At 34.3% G+C, this 20,342-nt stretch overlaps 2 protein-coding genes across 6 annotated transcripts in view; one reads left to right on the top strand and one right to left on the bottom strand.

The window, feature by feature from the left end:
* Positions 1–10,250, top strand: part of Klc (kinesin light chain) — a 126,205-nt gene extending 115,955 nt beyond the window's left edge. For 4 of the 5 annotated variants that reach the window (XM_089642647.1, XM_089642644.1, XM_089642646.1 and 1 more), the window contains one exon: positions 7,094–10,250. In XM_089642647.1, coding sequence (XP_089498773.1) covers positions 7,094–7,129 — 36 coding nt within the window. In that variant the 3' untranslated portion in view covers positions 7,130–10,250. The remainder of the gene's footprint in view (positions 1–7,093) is intronic. The other variant, XR_016303779.1, reaches the window with a different exon arrangement.
* A 265-nt stretch (positions 10,251–10,515) lies between these two features.
* On the bottom strand, positions 10,516–19,812 carry LOC149415438 (uncharacterized). The gene is made up of 5 exons (XM_089642461.1): positions 19,017–19,812; positions 17,105–17,203; positions 15,223–15,431; positions 13,974–14,107; positions 10,516–11,363 (listed from the first exon to the last, which is right to left on the bottom strand). The coding sequence occupies exons 1-5, from the start codon at positions 19,701–19,703 to the stop codon at positions 11,320–11,322; spliced, it is 1,173 nt and encodes a 390-aa protein (XP_089498587.1). The 5' UTR covers positions 19,704–19,812; the 3' UTR covers positions 10,516–11,319.
* Between the last annotated feature and the right edge of the window lie 530 nt (positions 19,813–20,342).

Raw genomic sequence — 20,342 nt, 5'->3', positions numbered from 1 at the left:
TGCGTATATTATTCAGAAGTAACTATTCCCCATTCTTGCTAAGCAATTTGATCTACAATCAGTATTCAATTGAACTGTTGATTCCCGTTAATTTATCTTATCTTATTAAATCCCTACTTAAATAATTATAAGATGACTTCTTAATGTGAGAAAGTCATTAAAAATATATATTTTTCAATTTTTTGTCAAACATGATTGAATTCATAAAAAAAATATCTGTAAAAAATTGACAAATTGATTAAAGATAACCCTGTTTTAAGGAATAATGTTAATTTATTGATTCTTGATTAAATGGGTTTCAATGAGAATACACATAGAGTATGCTTTAAGAATTTTAACTTAGTATATTTAATAATAATAATTCTAATTAGGTTATAAAATATAGCAAGTCGTCATCAATTTAAAGCGCCAAAATATTGAATGTGCATCCATTTCATTTTGTTCTGTTTATGTATTATTTTGGCTATTCATTATGATTTGGTATTAGTTTTGAAATAATAATGTTGGCCACTTATTAATGAAATGAAGCAGGTGAGTAATCCCTCATTCCATGTTGTTTGTGCAATCTGATGAATTTTCATATATTATTTTATTTTTTCACAGCTTTTTAAATTTATCCCACTCTTTTTAGAATAAACTTTCTAATTGTTTTGTTTTGTAAACCCCTTTTTTCACAGTATTTCCTATTTAAATGTTTTGTTCTAACGGTTCCCATACATAATCTCACCAGCAATCTCAAATAATTGCAACCTTTTCATTGAAAGGTCTTATTACAAACAATGAGAAATTATTTTTTTATAAATATATTTTTACAGTTACATTAGCTTTAAACTATATAACCGTCAACATATCCAAGTTAAGGTGAATTAACCGACAGCTCTTTTCGTTCGTAAGGAAATCTTCAACACACTTAATATATTTTTGTATAATTTTATCATAAAGACAAATTTTGTAGCCATTTTTGCTACTAAACGCATTTATTTTTGCATTTTACATTTTCATTCAATTTATTGCAAAGGCTGCTTATTGGTTTATCAAAATGTCCGTAGAGTGAAATTATGTAATTGAAATTTAAATCTTTTAAAACAATTTTTACCATCAATTGAACTCTTGGAAACAATGTAAAGAATCAATTATTTTATATTGTATGGAACCTTCGTCTGTACAAATTTGTTATCATTGTTTGATTTCATCTAGAATTAAAGTTTTATCATAATTTTTTGTAATTAATTTATTGGTGACAATTGATTTTTTTCCGTCACAGAACCAAATAACTGAGATGTTATTTCTCACATAAAGTAAGGTGGGGTAAGTGTAAATCTGTGTTAACTAAACCATATTTTGGTTAATGTTCACTAAACTTGTAGACTTACATTGTCCCCACCTGCCTATTTTATATTATATTTATAACAAAAACTGCCAATGGAATTTAGTTATTGGGATGTCGTTTGTAAATCAACTTGTATAAATTAACATTTCACTTTTTTGACATTTCGCACTTATTTTGATTCTTTTTTTTTTATTATTTTGCTATGACATAATTCACTTTCTTTGCACGCACTGTAAAAATATTTTGTATTATAATTTAATTGAATAAAAATGTTCTATATTTATTTTAAATATGTTTTTTATTTAATTTTCGCACACAGCTTTTTGCATGCCCAGTTACTGTATTGTGGATCTACTTGTGGTAACACACTTGGAAGCGGATTTATACACTTGGTGAATAGTTTCTACATAAATAGTTTTAAATTGCTGTACAGTCAGTCCTTATGGTTAAGGGCAATATGTACTTGAACTTTTCACTGGAAAGAAAACACTTCACTACGGGGGGTCCACAGCTGAAGGCAAGAAGGATTAGCATTTAATAAAATATGCAATATTGTTTACTTTGAAAATGATTAAGAGAATTTAAAGAATCTAATGTTTGAATATTTGAGGAGCTCTTAGAAAGTGGGACATGAGCCATTTAGAAATTTTTCAGTAGACGATTTTTTGTTTCGCATAATGTAGGAAAACGATATACGATAACGATATATAAGTGTTTTTTTTACTAAATAATGTTTACGTAGCATAAATTAGTTTTTGTAAATTAATACTATTTAATGTTCATTTCAAAATGCTTATGTCAGCTCAATTCAGCTGTCCGTTTTTGAAACCCATGGACTTATAAGTGTCCATTTTTGAAATAAAGTTTTACCAAGGTCAGGGCCTACAAGGATTAATAAAAGAGAATTCATGTTCAACTGCAAGATTTTCTTAATATTTAAAGTGCAGACCATGAATATGTAATTTGTTATCAAGCACATGATAATATTATGTTTGCAAATAAGACTTGGCAAGATAGATTACAATGGGAATATAAAAGGGAATTAGCTTGGAAAGCTACTTTTGCAAAATATGTGCACGCATTAGCCGTGCTTCTTTAAGCATTCATGTATTAATACTGCCTATATGCATACACGTAATCATTTGTATTTAAAAAAAATTATTGTAAAAATAAGCATTTAGACCACTATTTAATTTTGTACATCCGGAATATGAGTCAAAATGAATCAACACCACCGAATTATTATTTTGCTTTTGAATGTTTAGTAATATAAACTCCAATGACGTCAGCGGCAACAAACTCACCGCCTCGTAGCGGGAGACTGGCGTCGCTTTCGAGTTTATATAATGTCAGCAACATATGCCTATTTACGAATCTCTGCTCAGATGTATGGCGGTAGTCGCCGAGATACTTCATCATCGAGTATCAAATATTTGCTTATCCTTATGGAAGAACGACCTTAGGCAGAGTTTTCCTTTACCAGCTTAATCCGGTTTGAACCCTAAGTGATATTAACCTGTGATATATATGACCGGTCAGTGGCTGAGTTGGCATCGCGTCTGGCTTGTGAGTTCAATTCCTTGGCTGGCCAAGTCCTCCATCACGACACAGGCCCATTTTCCGCTTACTGTTGCTAGGAGATTATCAAATATTGGTTATTCGTAACCCGAGAATGTTTGTCTTCTTTATAAAGATTATGATTACTCTCACGTCAATGCCATATGACAGGTGTCGAGCGTGAAAATTTTATTCTATATAACAATGCAATGTGACTTTGCTTATATGTATGTACATACCTAGATGATATAATTTTCACAATTTTCTAAAACCAAAATGTATCTTGCTAGCTATTTGATAGTGTAATAAATTTTTTAAAGTTTTATCTGCAAGCTAAACGGTGATTAGTTGCTAAAACGAGAGATTTAGCAGTTAATCGCTGTCCAATTTTATGGGTCTGTTAACCTGAGGGTAAAAATAAAGACAAACCATTAAATCATGCAATTAATTAATTTGAATAAAAAGTGGACATTATTGAAAGTGTCGAGTAATAATAATACATATTTGGCTAATTTATATAGCGCCGTTTTCGTGAAAAATCACCTCAAGGGCGCTAGTAGTAAGAGTAACTGGTATTGAATTTCTGTTCCTAAGATAATTGGATATAGGTGGACGGCAAAAATGATCTAATTTGTAATTCTCCCGGCGATAACTTGGTAAGTAAACACAAGTTCTTCTACCCTCGTAAGCACAGATAGAATAACTGCACATTTAGCGTATGTTTTTATGGAACAAGATCAGAAATCCATCTACAATATGCACAAATGAATTTGTAAAAGTACAATTTTGTACTGAAAGCTATTTCCAATTTAATTAGCAGAAATTCAGAGACCCCTTCTGTGCTTAAGAGGGCTACAATACTTTGTTGCAAGTGTAAAGCGATGCTTTCACTGAGTTTAGCTCAGTTGCACTTTAGTAGGGAATGGGGATAATAGATGTCGCTGTTATGCAATTTAACAATCCATCTTGGTGTCATCGCATATTTTTTTTGATTAATTTTGCTTTATTCCAAAATCGAGACGGCCAACAGTCTCCAGCAAGTTATCATAGTAAGACCACAACAACTTCATTAACTATTTTTGATACTATCCTCGCTTGCTGGCATTTTTATAAATGTTTATTATTATTTTCCCATCTTTGATGTTTCACCCATGGCAAATTAGTTCGTTAAAGAGCAAAAAAACACACAAAACTTCAAAATTACTCACAAATGTCTGATAAAAAGATGGCAAGTATTTTTGAAAGTTAAAAGCACACAAAAAGTTCAACTTACTTACAAGTAGTATTGCATAAACAACACTGAACAAAAATAAATATGAATCCTTTTCAAATCTTCAAGTTGGATTACTAGCAACCATTCTTTTGATAGTTTTTGAGGCATTCATTTAGGAAAGTTGTGGGTCGTGTAAATAAATGAGATAGTTGATTGTTAAATTGCATAACGACAGTCGGGGGAGGTGAAACGGAGTGCTTCCTTCTCAATGCTGAAAGCTTCCCTGAGGAGATCCTCCGCTAAGCTCATCAGTCGCTTCACTGGTAACCGCCACTCTGCCAATCTGCCCGCAAGCGCTGTAGACTTCACGGACCAAAGGTAAACAACATTAAACCAATCCATCTTGGATATATTAACATTAACTATTCTCTATCCAAGTTAAGAACAACCTGCTGGCGTACCAAATTAGGTTTGTTCTGCGCATACCACCCCCCCCGCTTCGTTCCTTCACCATCGCTCGGCTGCGATTCTTGTTACCGCTTACAATTCAGTATGTCCTTGGCTTTCGTTCTAAGTGCCCGCGCTTAGAGAAATTAACCCATTCAGACCCTGCGATAAAATGAATGTTCAGCCGATATGTCCAAATTCATTATCACCAATTACGAAAAACAAAAAAGGACACGTAAACATTATTTATGTGTTATTTGTATGACTATTCGATTCACAACAATGCATTTTTATGATTAAAGGATATAGATAGGTAATATATGTATAAAATTTGTGAATGTTGGTGTTGATCGGTTTTAAAAAATTAATATGCCGATAAAAATGCCAAAAGATCAAAGATTCACACTTTTTTATTTGGAAAAGCATATCCCACAATAAATAAAGTTTTGGAGAATGTCAATAACAATGATTCCTTGCCAAATTTTAAGCGCAGCACTTTCCACAAGGTAATCAAAGAATTGGGTTTTCAATATTGTAATCGAAAACGTGACAGTTTATTGATGGAGCGTGAAGACTTAATTCTTTGGCGTAGAGATTCCTTAAGAGCAATCGAGAGACACCGTAGGGAAGGTCGTACGATATACCACCTCGATGAAACCTGGATTAATGCAGGTGATGTATTGAAAAAAAAATTGGGTTGATAATACTGTTAAATCAAGACGAGATGCTTTCGCACGCGGCCTTTCCGTAGGACCCCCTAATCCAGCCGGTAAGGGAAAACGGTTAATAGTGTTACACATTGGAAGTGCTGCAGGATTTGTTTCGAATGGCCTTTTAATTTTTAGCCGATTTGATAAATCTGATACCAAATAAAGTACAATATGTATTGTAATACTATCATCATCATTATTTGAATGCATGAAATGTTTTAATTTTTTGTTTTATTTGTCGGCAAACAAATAAAATAAAATAATTAATTTATTAATGTAGTGGGTCTGAATGTGTTAACGCTCGTCCTTGTAGAAGGGGGGATAAGGGGCGGAGACATGTGCGTCCACGGGTTGTTCTAATGTTGGACCGAGAATAGTTAACTAATGCATAATTTGAATGCCTCATTGTGATCATTAGACTTTTAATTGAGACCTGTAGTCTTTGTCACATCACAAGTCAAATATACTCAACCAAAGCATATTAGAGAAAGGGTTGAAGAAAAGTGCTCTGTATGTTAATGTATCCATGCTTCGATATTGAATTTCTTAGTTGTTTTGGTCCAGTCCTCATGAGGCTGATCAACTGCTATTCTTTTGATCTGCAATCAAATTGTTACCTGAATTTTGGAGACATACCCTTGCTGCATACTAATTTACCTTATGTGCGCGGCTGTCGTTTTTGTGAAAACATACATTGTGTCAAAATGTGCTGAAAACATACATTGTGTCAAATGTGAAAAGTACGGCATTGTTATTTTTTCTTTAAAAAATCTTTACTTGTAAAAATATTTGTTTGTATTGCGATTCCTAAATCCTTATATTCCCGCATTCAGGTGATAAAATGATTGACTCTTTCTAAAAAGTTTTCTGCTTTCTACTGTCAATTGTTTGACTTAAAATAATGCTGTAAACTGAATGAGAAAATATATAAAGCTTAACAATCAGATTGTAAAATAACTGTTTAACCCCTAGGATGTATTAATATCGCTTATACACAGGGCCGGTCCTGTGCAGGCGCAATTGGAGCAGTCCGCTCCGGGTGCTGACTTGCCAAGGAACCGAGGAACCGAGGCACAGATAATACCTATATGATAATAATACAGCACCAGGCACCGTTTGGCTCAGGGCCGGCCCTGCTCATTCAACACCAATATATATGTAGTACGAAAATCACATTCATACTATGGGAATGTCTTGCGTTCAGCAGTTTCGTACAGACCGTGGACTATGTTCAATTTAAAAGGGCGATAAAATAGGGAGACTTAAGTCAGTATATACTCCCAAAAGTATAACAATTTTTTTTGACATTGTAAATGATTTTATGTTCTGTTTTAAATGAAGAGTTTTATATTTTCTTCATTCATACATATTCACCCACACATAATATTTTTTTATGTTTAAATGGTGAAGGTCTAAGATCCATTGAATTATGTCTGTCACTGAATATTTTATGAATAATATGACGGGTTAATAGTTCATCCGTTTCAGCACTATTTTTTTCTCATTCAGCAATCATATTGTAAAAAATGGAAATGTAACTTCTAGGATTTTTTAAAGCCTCAATTGCTCATGATGAAAATGGAGCTATGAGCTGAAATAGTTGAGTTGACCTATTAATTCTATGCAAATTTTATGTTAATGAGAAATACAAAAAAAATTCCTGCTTTCTTGTAAATATTAAACAAAAGGATGCTGAAAATATGAAATTTTAAGCTTTGTAGGTAGATGATGCAAAAGATTAAAAAAAAAGATGGAATTGTTTTACCGTTTTTTTGTGTGAATGATTGGATTTTATTTGCCTTTCCCTTAACATAATCAGCACGTTGTTTCTTTTAGCATGAAGCGCGCAAACTCCCTGTCCGTGCTCAGTAGCGGAGTGAGCCCCGCCTCGCCACCTCCGGCGCGGGCCCTCACCCCCTCACCGCTAGTTGACTAATTGATACATCGATGCAGCCACATCCAGCTATCTGCCACGGACCAACACAATCACCTGCGTCTGAGCCTCGGCAACAAGGCTTACTGCCAATAACTTGAACATTCTCACACTGATACCATTGGCTTTCAGTTTACAGAAATAGAGGCCTCTGGAAAGGGTGCTTCTACTTTATCTATGGCTTTTAAATGAACATGGGCAACTGAAAAGGGTACTTCTAATTTATCCATAGCTTTTAGATGAATAGTGGCAACTGGAAAGGTGCTTCTACTTTGTTTATGGCTTTTAAATTAATACAGGCATCTGATAAAGGTGCTTCTACTTTGTTTATGGCTTTTAAATGAATACAGGCAACTGAAAAGGGCGTTTCTAATTTATTTATTGCTTTTAAATCAGTATAGTATTATTCTGCATTAACTAGAGGCATCATGACTTTCTGATAATAACCTGGAACCTTTAAACAATAGCTATCAATTTATCCAAATTAAAGCAACCGGAAAGATTGCTTCTACGGCACTCTGCCAACAAATAGAGGCATTGTCATAATCTGTCATGGATAACTTATATATTTATCTATGGCTTTTAGTTAACCAACGTAGATACAGCACAACAAGCTAACTTGGATGATTGTACTTTGTGACATGCAGTCAATAACCAATAAATATAGATATAGGGAGCGGTTATAGACATCAATTGAAATTTGTCATGTTAGGTACTGTATTTACATATCACAACATGTGAGTTGAACTGGATGTTTTTTTTAATATAATAAAGTCTCTCCTATTCTGCTCCTTCTAATCTACATCTAAAAGTGCTTTATCAAATATATGGATTCAATTATTGGTCTGCACAGTGTTTTGATGTACCTACCTAGTAATGTGTACTAAATTGTAAAAATAAAGAGATTGTACTTATATTACTGTCAATTTTGAAGCATGATTAACATACTCAACTAATTAAAGGATCACGAGAAAACAACAAATAAACTGAATTAAATGACGTAGGTATTCCGCAAATGAATATGTACCTAGCTAAAAATGGTGGTTCTGTGCAAACTGTAATGTAAGATTCAAGCTGAATAATAATTAAAAAATTACACACTTTTAAAACAAGGTTAATCCTTTATTCATTAATGATTTTATTGTCTAGTATTGATATGTTAGGGGCATGTAAAAAATATTATTAATACTTGCATAAGACATAATAATGTGATGTCATTGATATATAAGTTCTCCACTCGATAACCCTCTCTAGTAAAGTCTGTCAGGAATTACTTAATTTTGGAGATCGGCCTACAAATTCTTATCATTGTACTGCTAACTGTCAAAAATGAGGTCATTTTTCCTCCCAGTTTTGTCATCAAACCCGCTAGACTTTCAGAAATAAGGTCATTTGGCACCCATCACCCAGTGTTGTAATCATACCTCTAGACTGTCGGAAATTAAGTCATTTTGGCAGCCAGCCTCAGTCTTGTCATCATACCTGCTAGACTCTTAGAAATTAGGTCATTTTGACAATCAGCTTACAGAATCACATTGTAATAGTTAGACTTTCAGGAAGCTGGCTATTTTGAGATTCAGCCTACAGAATCTTATCATTGTTCTCCTTGACTAACAGAAATAAGGTCATTTTGGCACATAGCCTACAGTCTTATTAAGATATTGGTTGCGTCAAAAGTTTGTGTATTTTGTTGGTGTCATTTACATATATGAAGCACAATGTGTACAGTCTGTGCTTTCGTTGAATCTAATACACCAAGCCACTGCAATAATAGAGTTCTCAATCCTACTCATAAAATTATTGTGAATGTTACAGTCCCCATTCCTTCAATCATTATTGAAATATTGATAAATAACAGAGCAGCTCTGAGAGTAAAATTTAATGTAAGTTAAGATAAAGCTTTTTAATGTTAGTAGTACGTTCTGTGCTGCTTAGAACTTCATGCCTTGAAATATCACAAAATAATAATATGTATGTACCGTTTTTATATTCATTCATTGTTTTTTTTTAGTGTAAAATTTTTATTTATTTATTTGTGTTTTAAAGCTAGATTCTCACACCGAGAAAGTATTAGGTTTTCTTTAAACATTTTAACTTTTACAAAAACATTGTTCTAGCACATTTGTTTCTTGAAACTATAGTATTATTATTCTTTAGGGAGTGGCAAGCCAACGGTAATCATTTCAAATTGATGAAATTAAGTTGCTGCAAAAAATGTATTGAGATAAATATCTGAAAAAAAAAAAAAACATTTCAAAATCACATAGTTTTGTGACAAAATACATTTTAAAACCGGGTCACAAATAAATTACTCTTCATCAAAGTAAGTACTTGGAAAAAGATTTTTTTTATAATCTTTGGTCGATATGTCACTTTCACTTCAGCTTGAAATAGAAAAAAATAGATCTCTACATCTCTATCTTCCTCTATGCCTACTAGTATAATTATTCAAAACCAAAATTTACTATATATTCTAAACCAAGTTACTTATTCTACCTAAAGTAGACCAATTTAAAATGAAATCTTTGAAATAATTCAGCAAATTGAAATAAGTGCGTACAATAACTACATTGCCTTTTAATTATTAAATAAATTTTTACTAGTCTTCTGGGCTAGCAACTTTATATAGATATTTCTTTGTGTTATTTGTAAATTCATTCAATTTCATTCCCATTACGATGTGATAATGGCTGGTCTTGCATCGGGTCATTTTCTGAATTAGAAAACTTAGGTATTTGTATTTTATAAACCATGTTTGTTAGAAAAATTAAAAGCAATTTGGTTTCTGACAAGGACCACACTTGCTTTGTGATTTAATGTTTAACTGTTTTTGTTGATCTGGAATTGAAATAGTTGACTAAAGTGTAATGTGTAATGTGGGGAGCAAAGCTTGTTATTGTTTAAGCTTAATTATTACATAATACATATTATATGTAATGCAATGTGCAATATGAATGGTTGCTGGTAGCACTTATTACCTACAATTTATAAAGGTTTATTCACCGAAATAAAACATTACTATTTTGTTTTTATTGTATAACCTTTTCATAACAATAAAGATAAAACAAACATATTTTATATGGCTTTTATTTCTTCTTCCATCTCCATAAATATAAATATTTTATAAATCTTACTTAGCACACAATAAAGTTTAAAAACATTACATTATTTTAATGAAATAACAAAAAAAATGAAATTAAGGAATGCAATAAGAACTAATATTAAACATGAAAAGGAAAATTAATTGCAATAATTTACCTATACCTATACAAAATACATGTATAAAAACACTTCATAAAAGAGAAATAAAAATTAGTACAAGGAATATATTATGTTTAAGAAAGTAACTAAGGACGGGTTGTTTCAGAGAATTTGAACAATTCTTCAAATTTCAAAGTTAATTTTCATGTTTTATTATTATTTCAATTCATAGAACTCGCCAATGAACACTGAAAGTTGATTATTTCCAAATTTTATGAAACAACATATCCTTAGTGTTATGTATAAAAAAAAAGTTGTAATATTTTTTCCAGCTTGCTATTTGAATGTCGTAGCACTGGGTTATACCCCTAATACACGTTACCTAGTTACGCTAGCCCAACGTGTACATGGCCACTTGGCGTATATTGGCCATTGCACGTGTTGGCTCTATTGGTCCTAATGCGTAGAACTAACTAAACTAGAGGCTTTACACATTACACCCCATAAGATGTCGATTAAATAGCATGATTGCTTCACTCACAGATACGGGCAAATTGGTTCTATTGGTTTAAATTAGGGACGCCCCCCCCCGCACTTGCCGCTTAGACAAAAAAAGTTATTCAATTCAATTCAATTTGTTTATTAATTTCAAAAACATTACAAAATTGTTCATTTCAAAGCGTTTTTAAAATAATTTTTATAATAAGAATTAAAAGATTAATATTTACGGTGTGTATATCACTATACCAGTGATAATAGTTGTTATACCCCGTGTCCCGTAAAATTGTCTATTGTAGGATGAATCTCATGTGACGGGAAGATGTATGTAGATGTCGCCTGTGTTCCGGTGAATTTGGAAGGTCATTCAGTGCGAATATTGATGGCCATGTGTTGTAGTGTAGTATCAAATATAATTTCTGCGCTCGGGTCAGTTCTTGCTTGTAGAAGGTTTTCCGAAGTCCCTGTTTTTACCTTGTGAACAGAAAATCAGATTTATATCATTAAAAAAATTGTCATCTGTTTTTGTTATATACAGAGTTCCCACAATCTTTTTGAGGGTGAGGACTATTTTTAATCTTATTTTCATAAATGAGCTGCTAGTGTATAGACCATGTTAACTGAGAAAAACAAATTTTTAATATTTGGATGCATAAAAATAACATAATATATCGTAAAAAATTAAGACTCGTTTTTAATATTAAGTAAACTTTTTATTTATTACAATACAATGTTCATTACCCATTAATATGATTTGAAAAAAAAAATAACCAGAATACGAACCTATTTAATATATTTATATGTTACAAATCTAATAGCAAAAAGGAAAAAAAATACCTCTGCAAAATATACGGTAAGTGAGTATATTGAAAGTAAAATTAATCTTAAACAATACGATATAATTATAATTTTTTATCCACGACTAATCATCTGGATCCTCGTGAATAACAGAAGATGTAATCGATTGGCATGCGCATGTAGATATCATTAAAAGTCTTTTAAATCGATCAAAGTTGTAGCGTTTGAAAGCACATAACATGCTTAACGTGAAACAGGTTAGAAATGCATCAAAATCTTATTGTGGTCATATATTCACTACTTGAAGAGTTTGGGTGGGTTATTGTTTTCGGCAGAAAACGTGGGATTTTTCTACACTGTCATCACTGTCAATAGAATCCACAGAATTTTCATTGTTTGCAATCACTTCATCCATTAATTGTGATGATGCAGAATTTGGTATGTGCCGGCCATCCGCCATCCGCCATCTTGCATCACTTACTTTTATTCATTATTTACTAATTTATTACTTTTTAGGGGCTTTTACATATGAATAATAACAATTATATATTAATACAGTAAATATTTTTTTTATATGTAACTTAAGAGCCTCAGTAACAATGCTATGTATTGTTTTAAAGATAAATTAAAGATGTCCACTGTCTCAGTGTAATTATTTCCCTCCATAAGTATTCTGGGTAGTGAGTAATATGTGTGGTAGTTAGTTTTTTTTAAATTTTGTATAATTTCTGCACTGGAATAAACCATTCTTTACTTGAAACAGTATATCAGAAACCGTAGATTACTCATCTCAAATCGTCTGTTAAAACAGTGCTATCACTACAAAAGTGATCTCCAGCGAAAGAAGACACAAGAAAAAAGCGTTGACGATCGGAATTTATCAAATTTCGCTTTGCGGTAATTTTGACCGGTTGGGAACCCTTATTATATTATTAGGGCTTTTTAGGTCATGTGGACGTGGATGGAAAAACAGGCTAACCGGGGCTATACATATTTAGCTTGTCTATTTGTTTCTGGTTTTATGATTATGTGAGATCTTTCATCTTTTATGAGATGGTGTACCAGAATATTTTAGACTTTGTTTTTTTGTATCGTGTGCAATTATTAACTGGCTTGATACTGAATCCTGTATAATTTACTATATAGTCCACAACAAATTTGTTTGATATCGCCCCTAGTGAGAATAATCAAGACGACGATGGTAGATCGATAGTGACTGATATCGCCCCTAGAGAGAATAATCAAGACGACGATGGTAGATCGATAGTGACTGACATCGCCCCTAGAGAGAATAATCAAGATGACGATGATAGATCGATAGTGACTGATATCGCCCCTAGAGAGAATAATCAAGACGACGATAGTAGATCGATAGTGACTGACATCGCCCCTAGAGAGAATAATCAAGATGACGAGGGTAGATCGATAGTGACTGACATCGCCCCTAGAGGGAATAATCAAGACGACGATGGTAGATCGATAGAGACTGACATCGCCCCTAGAGAGAATAATCAAGACGACGATGGTAGATCGATAGAGACTGACATCGCCCCTAGAGAGAATAATCAAGACGACGATGGTAGATCGATAGAGACTGACATCGCCCCTAGAGAGAATAATCAAGATGACGAGGGTAGATCGATAGTGATTGATATCCCCCCTCATGAGAATAATTAAGATGACGAGGGTAGATCGAATTATGAGTACCCAACAGACTAAGAGGCGGGTATGGGTACCGCCGCCCCGATAACAATTTATTGGATAATCAACACCCTAGCCATAGGCCACCCCAAGTGGTTCGCTACGTTTGGTGACTTAGCGGGGTTGCCCGAGTTTATGGGTTGAGGTTTGTCTAGGTCTTGGCGGCGGATGCATTTGCCCACCTATTGCCTGGCGAGCCGAATCGAGAGAGACTGGTTGAGGGAGACCTTTTGACCTCTCCAGCCGGACTCTCTCCACCCATCGCCTTGCACCACGATGAGAGGGATGGATTCATACCTCCGTAACTCCTGGTCACATTGATCCCTAGATTCCTACCCACATCTTATACCTTTTTCCTTCCCAGAACTTTCTCTCTTTCTTTAACATAAAAAGACTCCACACAGTATCCCTAAAGACGACATGGGCCCTGAGGGATTTTTTCCTCAGGGACTCATGATGTTAAAAAAAAATTATTAGCCTCCTTGATTGAACTCTAATTCAAAACATAACTGTTCCATCTATCGCACATTCCAAATTTAAAACCATTAATTTTTAAAAGTTTTCGAAAAATATTTAATTTTATACCTTGTATTTCATGAAGTAAAGCGAGGTTGTTGTAAGTGGCTGTTACGGAGGGGTGGCTTTCCCCAAATTTGGTCTTCAGAATCCTCAGGGCCCGGTCTAGCAGCCCGAATGCTTCCCCATACCGCCGTTGTTCCCTGGGGAACGGTGAAGAGGAACATGCATTCAGGTATTTTTGAAATTCAGTGAGCAATGTTTAAAAAATGAATGAAAGAAAGAAAGAGCCAAAGTAGTCACAATTGAGTCACTCACTAGTGGCCATTTGCAATATTAAGGTAAGAACACACTGGGCCTACGTACGCAATGTATGCAACGCATTATGATATCTGGACAACTTAAAATCCATGCATTTTCTATAAAAATATGTGCTTCAGAAACACACTTGTCACACGCAACGCTGCCCTATGCTTCCCGCCCAACGCTGATTTGCGCTGTCCAGATTGTGGGACATTGTCATGTGAAAGAAAGATGGCTGGGTGGAAGGCATTCCAACGAGTTGATTAATTAGTCCTTTAAGGTTATGTTTGTTTTACCGTTTACTAGCATTTGTTGCTTGTTTTGTTGTTAAAATAAGAGATAAACAACTGATAGATTTAATAAGATGTTACGAAGTGTTACTGTGATATCTGTACGAATGTGGATGAGTGCAAGCGAGATGGAATAAAAGGCGATGCACGTTAGTTGTGCGCCTTCTTTTGCTACAAGCAGCTCCCCAATAAATACCAGTACATATATCACCTAAGAGTATTATTGCATACTACCCGACACGCTACAATGAAGGCACGATAATACCACATTACAAAATAAAATCTATTGAATATCGTGATACTACGATTAAAATTTGTGTTGCATGTATAGGACAAGACTTACACATAATATATAACCAGAGTGAAATAACTTTGAAAAATATTTTGCCTTTCCGGCGTCGATATGTTCAAAGTTAAAGCTAAATATTTATTAATTTAGGCCAACATTTAGGTCCATGCTGATTGCTGTATTTACAAAATAAAACCATCGTTTTCTCGAATGTATTTTTTTGACTTAGTTCTTAAGACGATTCAGCCTGGGAACGTCGTAATGCACACGTTGCGTACGTAGGCCCAGTGTATCCTTACCTTTATAGTCTCATAGTAATAAACATTAAACTTCGCGGTCAAGTGGTAAGATCCCTAGCTCCTTCCTAATTCATTCGTCAAATGGAGAGGCCAAACCTTCACCGGTTACTAAATGTTGACAAATAAGGATATCTGACCTGTAGATCGAAGCCAAAATATTGAGTACGGTGGCAATATCAGGATCGTCGCAGCCGAATGTGAGTTTCTCCTCTAAGTCCACAAGTTTCTGCTTGCACTCCCCGACAGCTATCTCGAGGCGATCTTCCGAAGTGTACTTCATAACTCGGTCATGCCACTTGCACAGTTTTTCCGGAATCTCAAAGCCCGCGTTCACTTGCCAAGCAAACTGCATTGAGAAATATCATTGACATCTCAGCGCAATGTTTAAAAAATACTGAGTGCCCCAACCCTCTGGAGACAGTATAGAGACATTATATCATCCCCAATTGGGGTAGGTAGGTTGTGATGTTGAATGTAGTGGGGAGGGGAAGGAGATGACGAAGGCGGGGAAGTAGGTACCTGGCAATTTAGATCTGGTCACCAAGCACGGCTAAGGCCATTTCAAGCAACGTTTCAATTCTGAATGGTGGTCATTCACCAGGGCGATACGTCGAGTTTTAAACCCGTCACCTTCGGATTCGTAGTGGAGAGCCTTAACCCTCGTTCAAGGAGACCGTCATTACCATTACGAAAATTAATTTTAATTAGTGAAAGAAACAGATTTTTTTGAGCAATTTTAAATTGGTAAGCCAAACAAGTTTCTAATTGCAATATTGGTGATAGTACAAATCTATCTACCGCAAGGTGGCCACTAGCCATTAGCCATAACGTCAGTCCAATTCCGCTTGCACCGACACAAGACCACCCCATTTTAATTGTGCGGGCACAATTGGAGTTGTCCGCTCCGTGTGCAGACTTGCCAAGGCGCCAAGAAGCCACGGCTGATAGTAATAAACCTATCACAGCACCCTTGAAGTTTTTACTAGGCCCTAGGCGCAGTTTCGTGTGCAGTCAGTACTTCACGACAAGCATTTTTACTAATTTATTTTCTACTACAGTGTTTTTCGAAATCAGATGTAGACAGTAACTTTCCTCTCATTTTGAATGCCATTTCATCAATAAGTATAAAAAGTATCAAAATTCTGCATTAAGGGATGGAAAAAGGGGATGGGAGTTGTTTTCGAGATCTTATGTAGCAATAGTATAGTTATAATTATATTAGCTGTACCTCGCCACGCGCTACTGTAGTTCCTTCCAGAACTTTTTAAAAGAATGATAATGATATATGACAAGAAGAACTAACAAAGAACTTAAGTGGCAGTTCTGTAGAGGGCCAGCTACAGAAAGAAATTCCCGTTGCCTATCATGCTCCATTTTCATTTGGTGTAATACCTCACAAGGGCGCCCCTGTCTGCACAATGCAAAAACAGAGGAACTATATCGCCACCCGGTTGTAGGGCAGGCAAGGGAAGGGAATCTTTTTACGAAAAAAATAAATGATTATCACATGGGACGTTAATAGTTTTAAGAAAATTCAAAATTCGGCAGGCAGGTGGTCTACGGAAAAAAAATTTGGCAAGCGGTCTACGTGGCAAAAAAGTCTGGGAACCTCTGTTCTAGACTCACCGACACACTCCACCACTCAGTTTGGAACCTTATAGGACCTTCTTGAACTTTCTCCTTCCAGAACTTTCTAGAGCATTCTAGAACCTTCATAAACTTTCTGGAACCTTCGAGACTCACCTTCGCAGTCGGCGGACCCATTTTGAAATAATCTGAAGCATTCGCGGCCTTCCAATAACAAAGTACTCGTACATCTCAACCACCCCCACCAAACTCTCTTACCTTGGATGTGACACCAAGGGCTATCTACCACCATAACCACCGGTGTGTGAAGAAAATTAGACGGGTGGGGAAACACTGGTTTATTTTTATAATATATATTAAATACATGAATGATTAGATATATTAAATTAGATTAGATTAGTTTCCAAGTAACAATATGTTTGGATTGCTCACCATAGGCTGTGCAGGTGCGCTGTGTGGTTTTTCCGGTTGCAAATCTTCTTTGCGAGATCTTTTAAGAGGTTCTTGCGGGTTTTCCACGATTGGGTGAATCTTGTTGCCAAAATTTAAAAATATGGTTAGGACACGTTCGACATGTAATTTTTATTTATTCAAGGGTATACTTAAAAGTGTCCATAATCTGCTTTTTTGTAGATGGCGCTAATATAATTATAAAAAAACCCTTTTTGTCAGTTATGCTTTAAAATATTATATGAATTATTTGTTTGCGCCCGTACATACGCAATATGATTATGAATAAATGGTTTTCTCCCACATACAAACTCAAATTATTTCAAGAAAGGTATACAAATTCAATATGGAATCGGTGATTCAATAAAATATTGTATTTATTTATTTATAAATTTACGCCCGGCAGGGCTTTTACATGTTATTTTCTTGTTTTTTACAAAGAACACAACAAATCAAAAATAAAACAAAGTCAAAGTAAAATCACATAACAAAATCAAAAAGGAAATAGAATACATAATAAAACACAACCTCTTAAACAAAAATAATGTCAAAAACGAAATAAAATGAAGCTACTTAGTTTCTGTAGTTTAATTATATTGTATTTGATATTCTTTTTTCCAAAATAAATTGGGTAATGACTTGTTTATATGTGGTGAATGATGTGTTGAATATATCAACAACATCTTTATAGTCATTACCCAAATTTTGTATACGGCGAACGGGGGTATAGAATTGAGATTCAGTGTTGGAGTTATCACAATAGAACGGTAGATAATGCCTCAATGTTGGTTTACGAGGTATATGTAGGGAAATCAAATATAATAGTTCAGGGCTGTCAATTATTGAATTTATGATTTTATATAAACATTTTAGGTCATTAACTATTCTACGTTCAGATAATTTTAATAAATTAAGCTGACATAGTAGATAATTATAGTTGACGCATTCCCTTGTAATACCCATTCTGAAATTAATAGAATTTTTTTGAATTCTTTCTATCGTGAGTGAATGACTAGCGTAACTAGGTGCCCACACTGTCGAGTTGTACTCAATTTGACTCCTAACCAATGACACATACAAATGTTTGAATATTTTTTAATTGGCTGCAAATTCTTATAACAAAACCCAACATTTTCAAAGCTTTATTTGAAGTAATTTCAATATGATTTATAAAATTCAGTTTTGGTCAAAGTTTACACCTAAATCATTCACCTCGGTTACAGCGGTTAGAACTACATCATTGATGGAGTAATCATAAATAATTGGATTTTTTATTCTATGAAATCTCATAATTAGACATTTGTATGCCTTTCTTGAAAGAATTGAGTTTGTATACGGACCAAACTATTTATTTATATTAATACTAGCTGACGTGTACCTGGCGTTGCTTGGGATTATCCTTAGGAGAGAGACATACACCATCGTGGATTTTTCTGTAGGCCTGTTCAAGATATACAATTCCGTAGTACTTTATTTTTATGTACCTCATAAGGTTTAGTCAGCGTTAGCAATGTAAGCGCCCGAAAATTTTTTTGTACGACTAGTTTACAAACCATCGACTTTTCTCTACTTTCTTTAAATACATGTATTTTATATATACATATACATTTAAACCTAAAGGAAGAAATTCTCTAAATGATAGTAAAAATCCTATCACAATCAGTTGCGTAGTTTAGAAGAACTAAGCGCAGACAGACACGGATAGCGATTTTATTTTATACTATTTAGAGAGTACGGGCGCAAACAAATAATAATAAATGTAATATTTTAAATCATAACTTGCAAAAGTATTTTTTTCCTTTAATATTAAGGGTATACCTAAAAGAATTTATATCTGCTATTTTATAATCGTATATGGCGCTAATTGAATTATTCGAAAAAAAAACAAAATTACTTCTCCTTCTTCCATTTCGTTGTACTGCTCTATCTGCTGAGTGACATTTCCTTGTCCCCCCGTTTCTTTGAATGCTCGCTTAATTTTGCGCCTGTTCCTACTTCCCGTGACTGGACTGTCGGGGCGGTCCCGTGATTTGACATTCAACTCTTCATATCTCTGGTGGCTGCTCCCGCCTCCTTCTTCCCTGCTTGCGGCTGTCCATTTATCAGCATAACCTGCATCTCCATCGGATGCATGTTTTTCTGCTACTTCATTTTCCACTTCATTCATTGCTGTTTCATTATTTTCTGCTGGAATTTTATATGCTGCACTCTTTTCTATTACATTATTTGCCAGTGCATTCTTTTGAACAGCGTTATTTTCTGATGCATCATTTCCAACTGTATTATTATGTGGTTCTTTTTTTTTTAATGAAGTATTTTTTTCTGCTGGAATTTTATATGCTGCACTCTTTTCTTTTATATTATTTGCCGGTGAATTATTTTGTACAGCGTTATTTTCTGCTACATCATTTCCAACTGTATTATTTGCTGCAGCATTATTGTCCGGTTCTTTTTTTTTTAATGAAATATTTTTTTTTACATTATTTTCTGCTGGAATTTTATATGCTGCACTCTTTTCTGTTACATTATTTTCCGGTGCATTATTTTTTACTGCGTTATTTTCAGCTGCATTATTTCCCATTGTATTATTTGCTGCAGAATTATTGTCTGCTTCTTTTTTTCTTAATGAAGTAATTTTTTCTGCATTATTTTCTGCTGGAATTGTAAATGCTTCACTTTCTTTTATGGACGTTCTTTTTTCATCTTTTTTATCTTCTGCCGCTTTCTTTTCCAGATCGCTTGCCATTAATACAAGTTTATCAAAAGTGAGCGGTTCCTCTAAGTAATTTAATTGATTTCTAATTGCTTCACTCTGTAGGCCGCTCGAGAATTGTTCTTGCAAACACTCGTCCTCTCTTTCTCCGAAATCGCAGAAGCGGGCATTTTTTTTTAAAGTGTCCACATACTGTTCAATTGTTTTCTCCCTTTGTTTCGTCTGGCGGAATTTGTGACGTTCCTCCTTTACAAATGGTTTGGATTGGAAATAGTCTTGCACAATTTTAACAATTCTTTTGAAAGCCATTTCTGTGGGCTTAGAAGGACTGCACAACTTCACTATCAGCTTATTTGTTGTTTTACCCACAGCCGAGGTTAAATTTGCTACTCTCAAATCTTCCGGCGTATTATTTGACATAAAATATGTTTCCAACCAATCACAGTAAGCTGACCAATCCCACATGTACATATTAAATTCACCAAATCTTTCCCCCATTTTGCAGCC

This window comes from Hesperophylax consimilis, chromosome 18, assembly GCF_061612785.1.
Source record: "Hesperophylax consimilis isolate HC1 chromosome 18, BYU_Hcon_1.0, whole genome shotgun sequence".
Lineage (NCBI taxonomy): Eukaryota > Metazoa > Arthropoda > Insecta > Trichoptera > Limnephilidae > Hesperophylax > Hesperophylax consimilis.
Note: the sequence above shows the minus strand (reverse complement) of the source record. Positions and strands in the feature narration are given on the sequence as shown.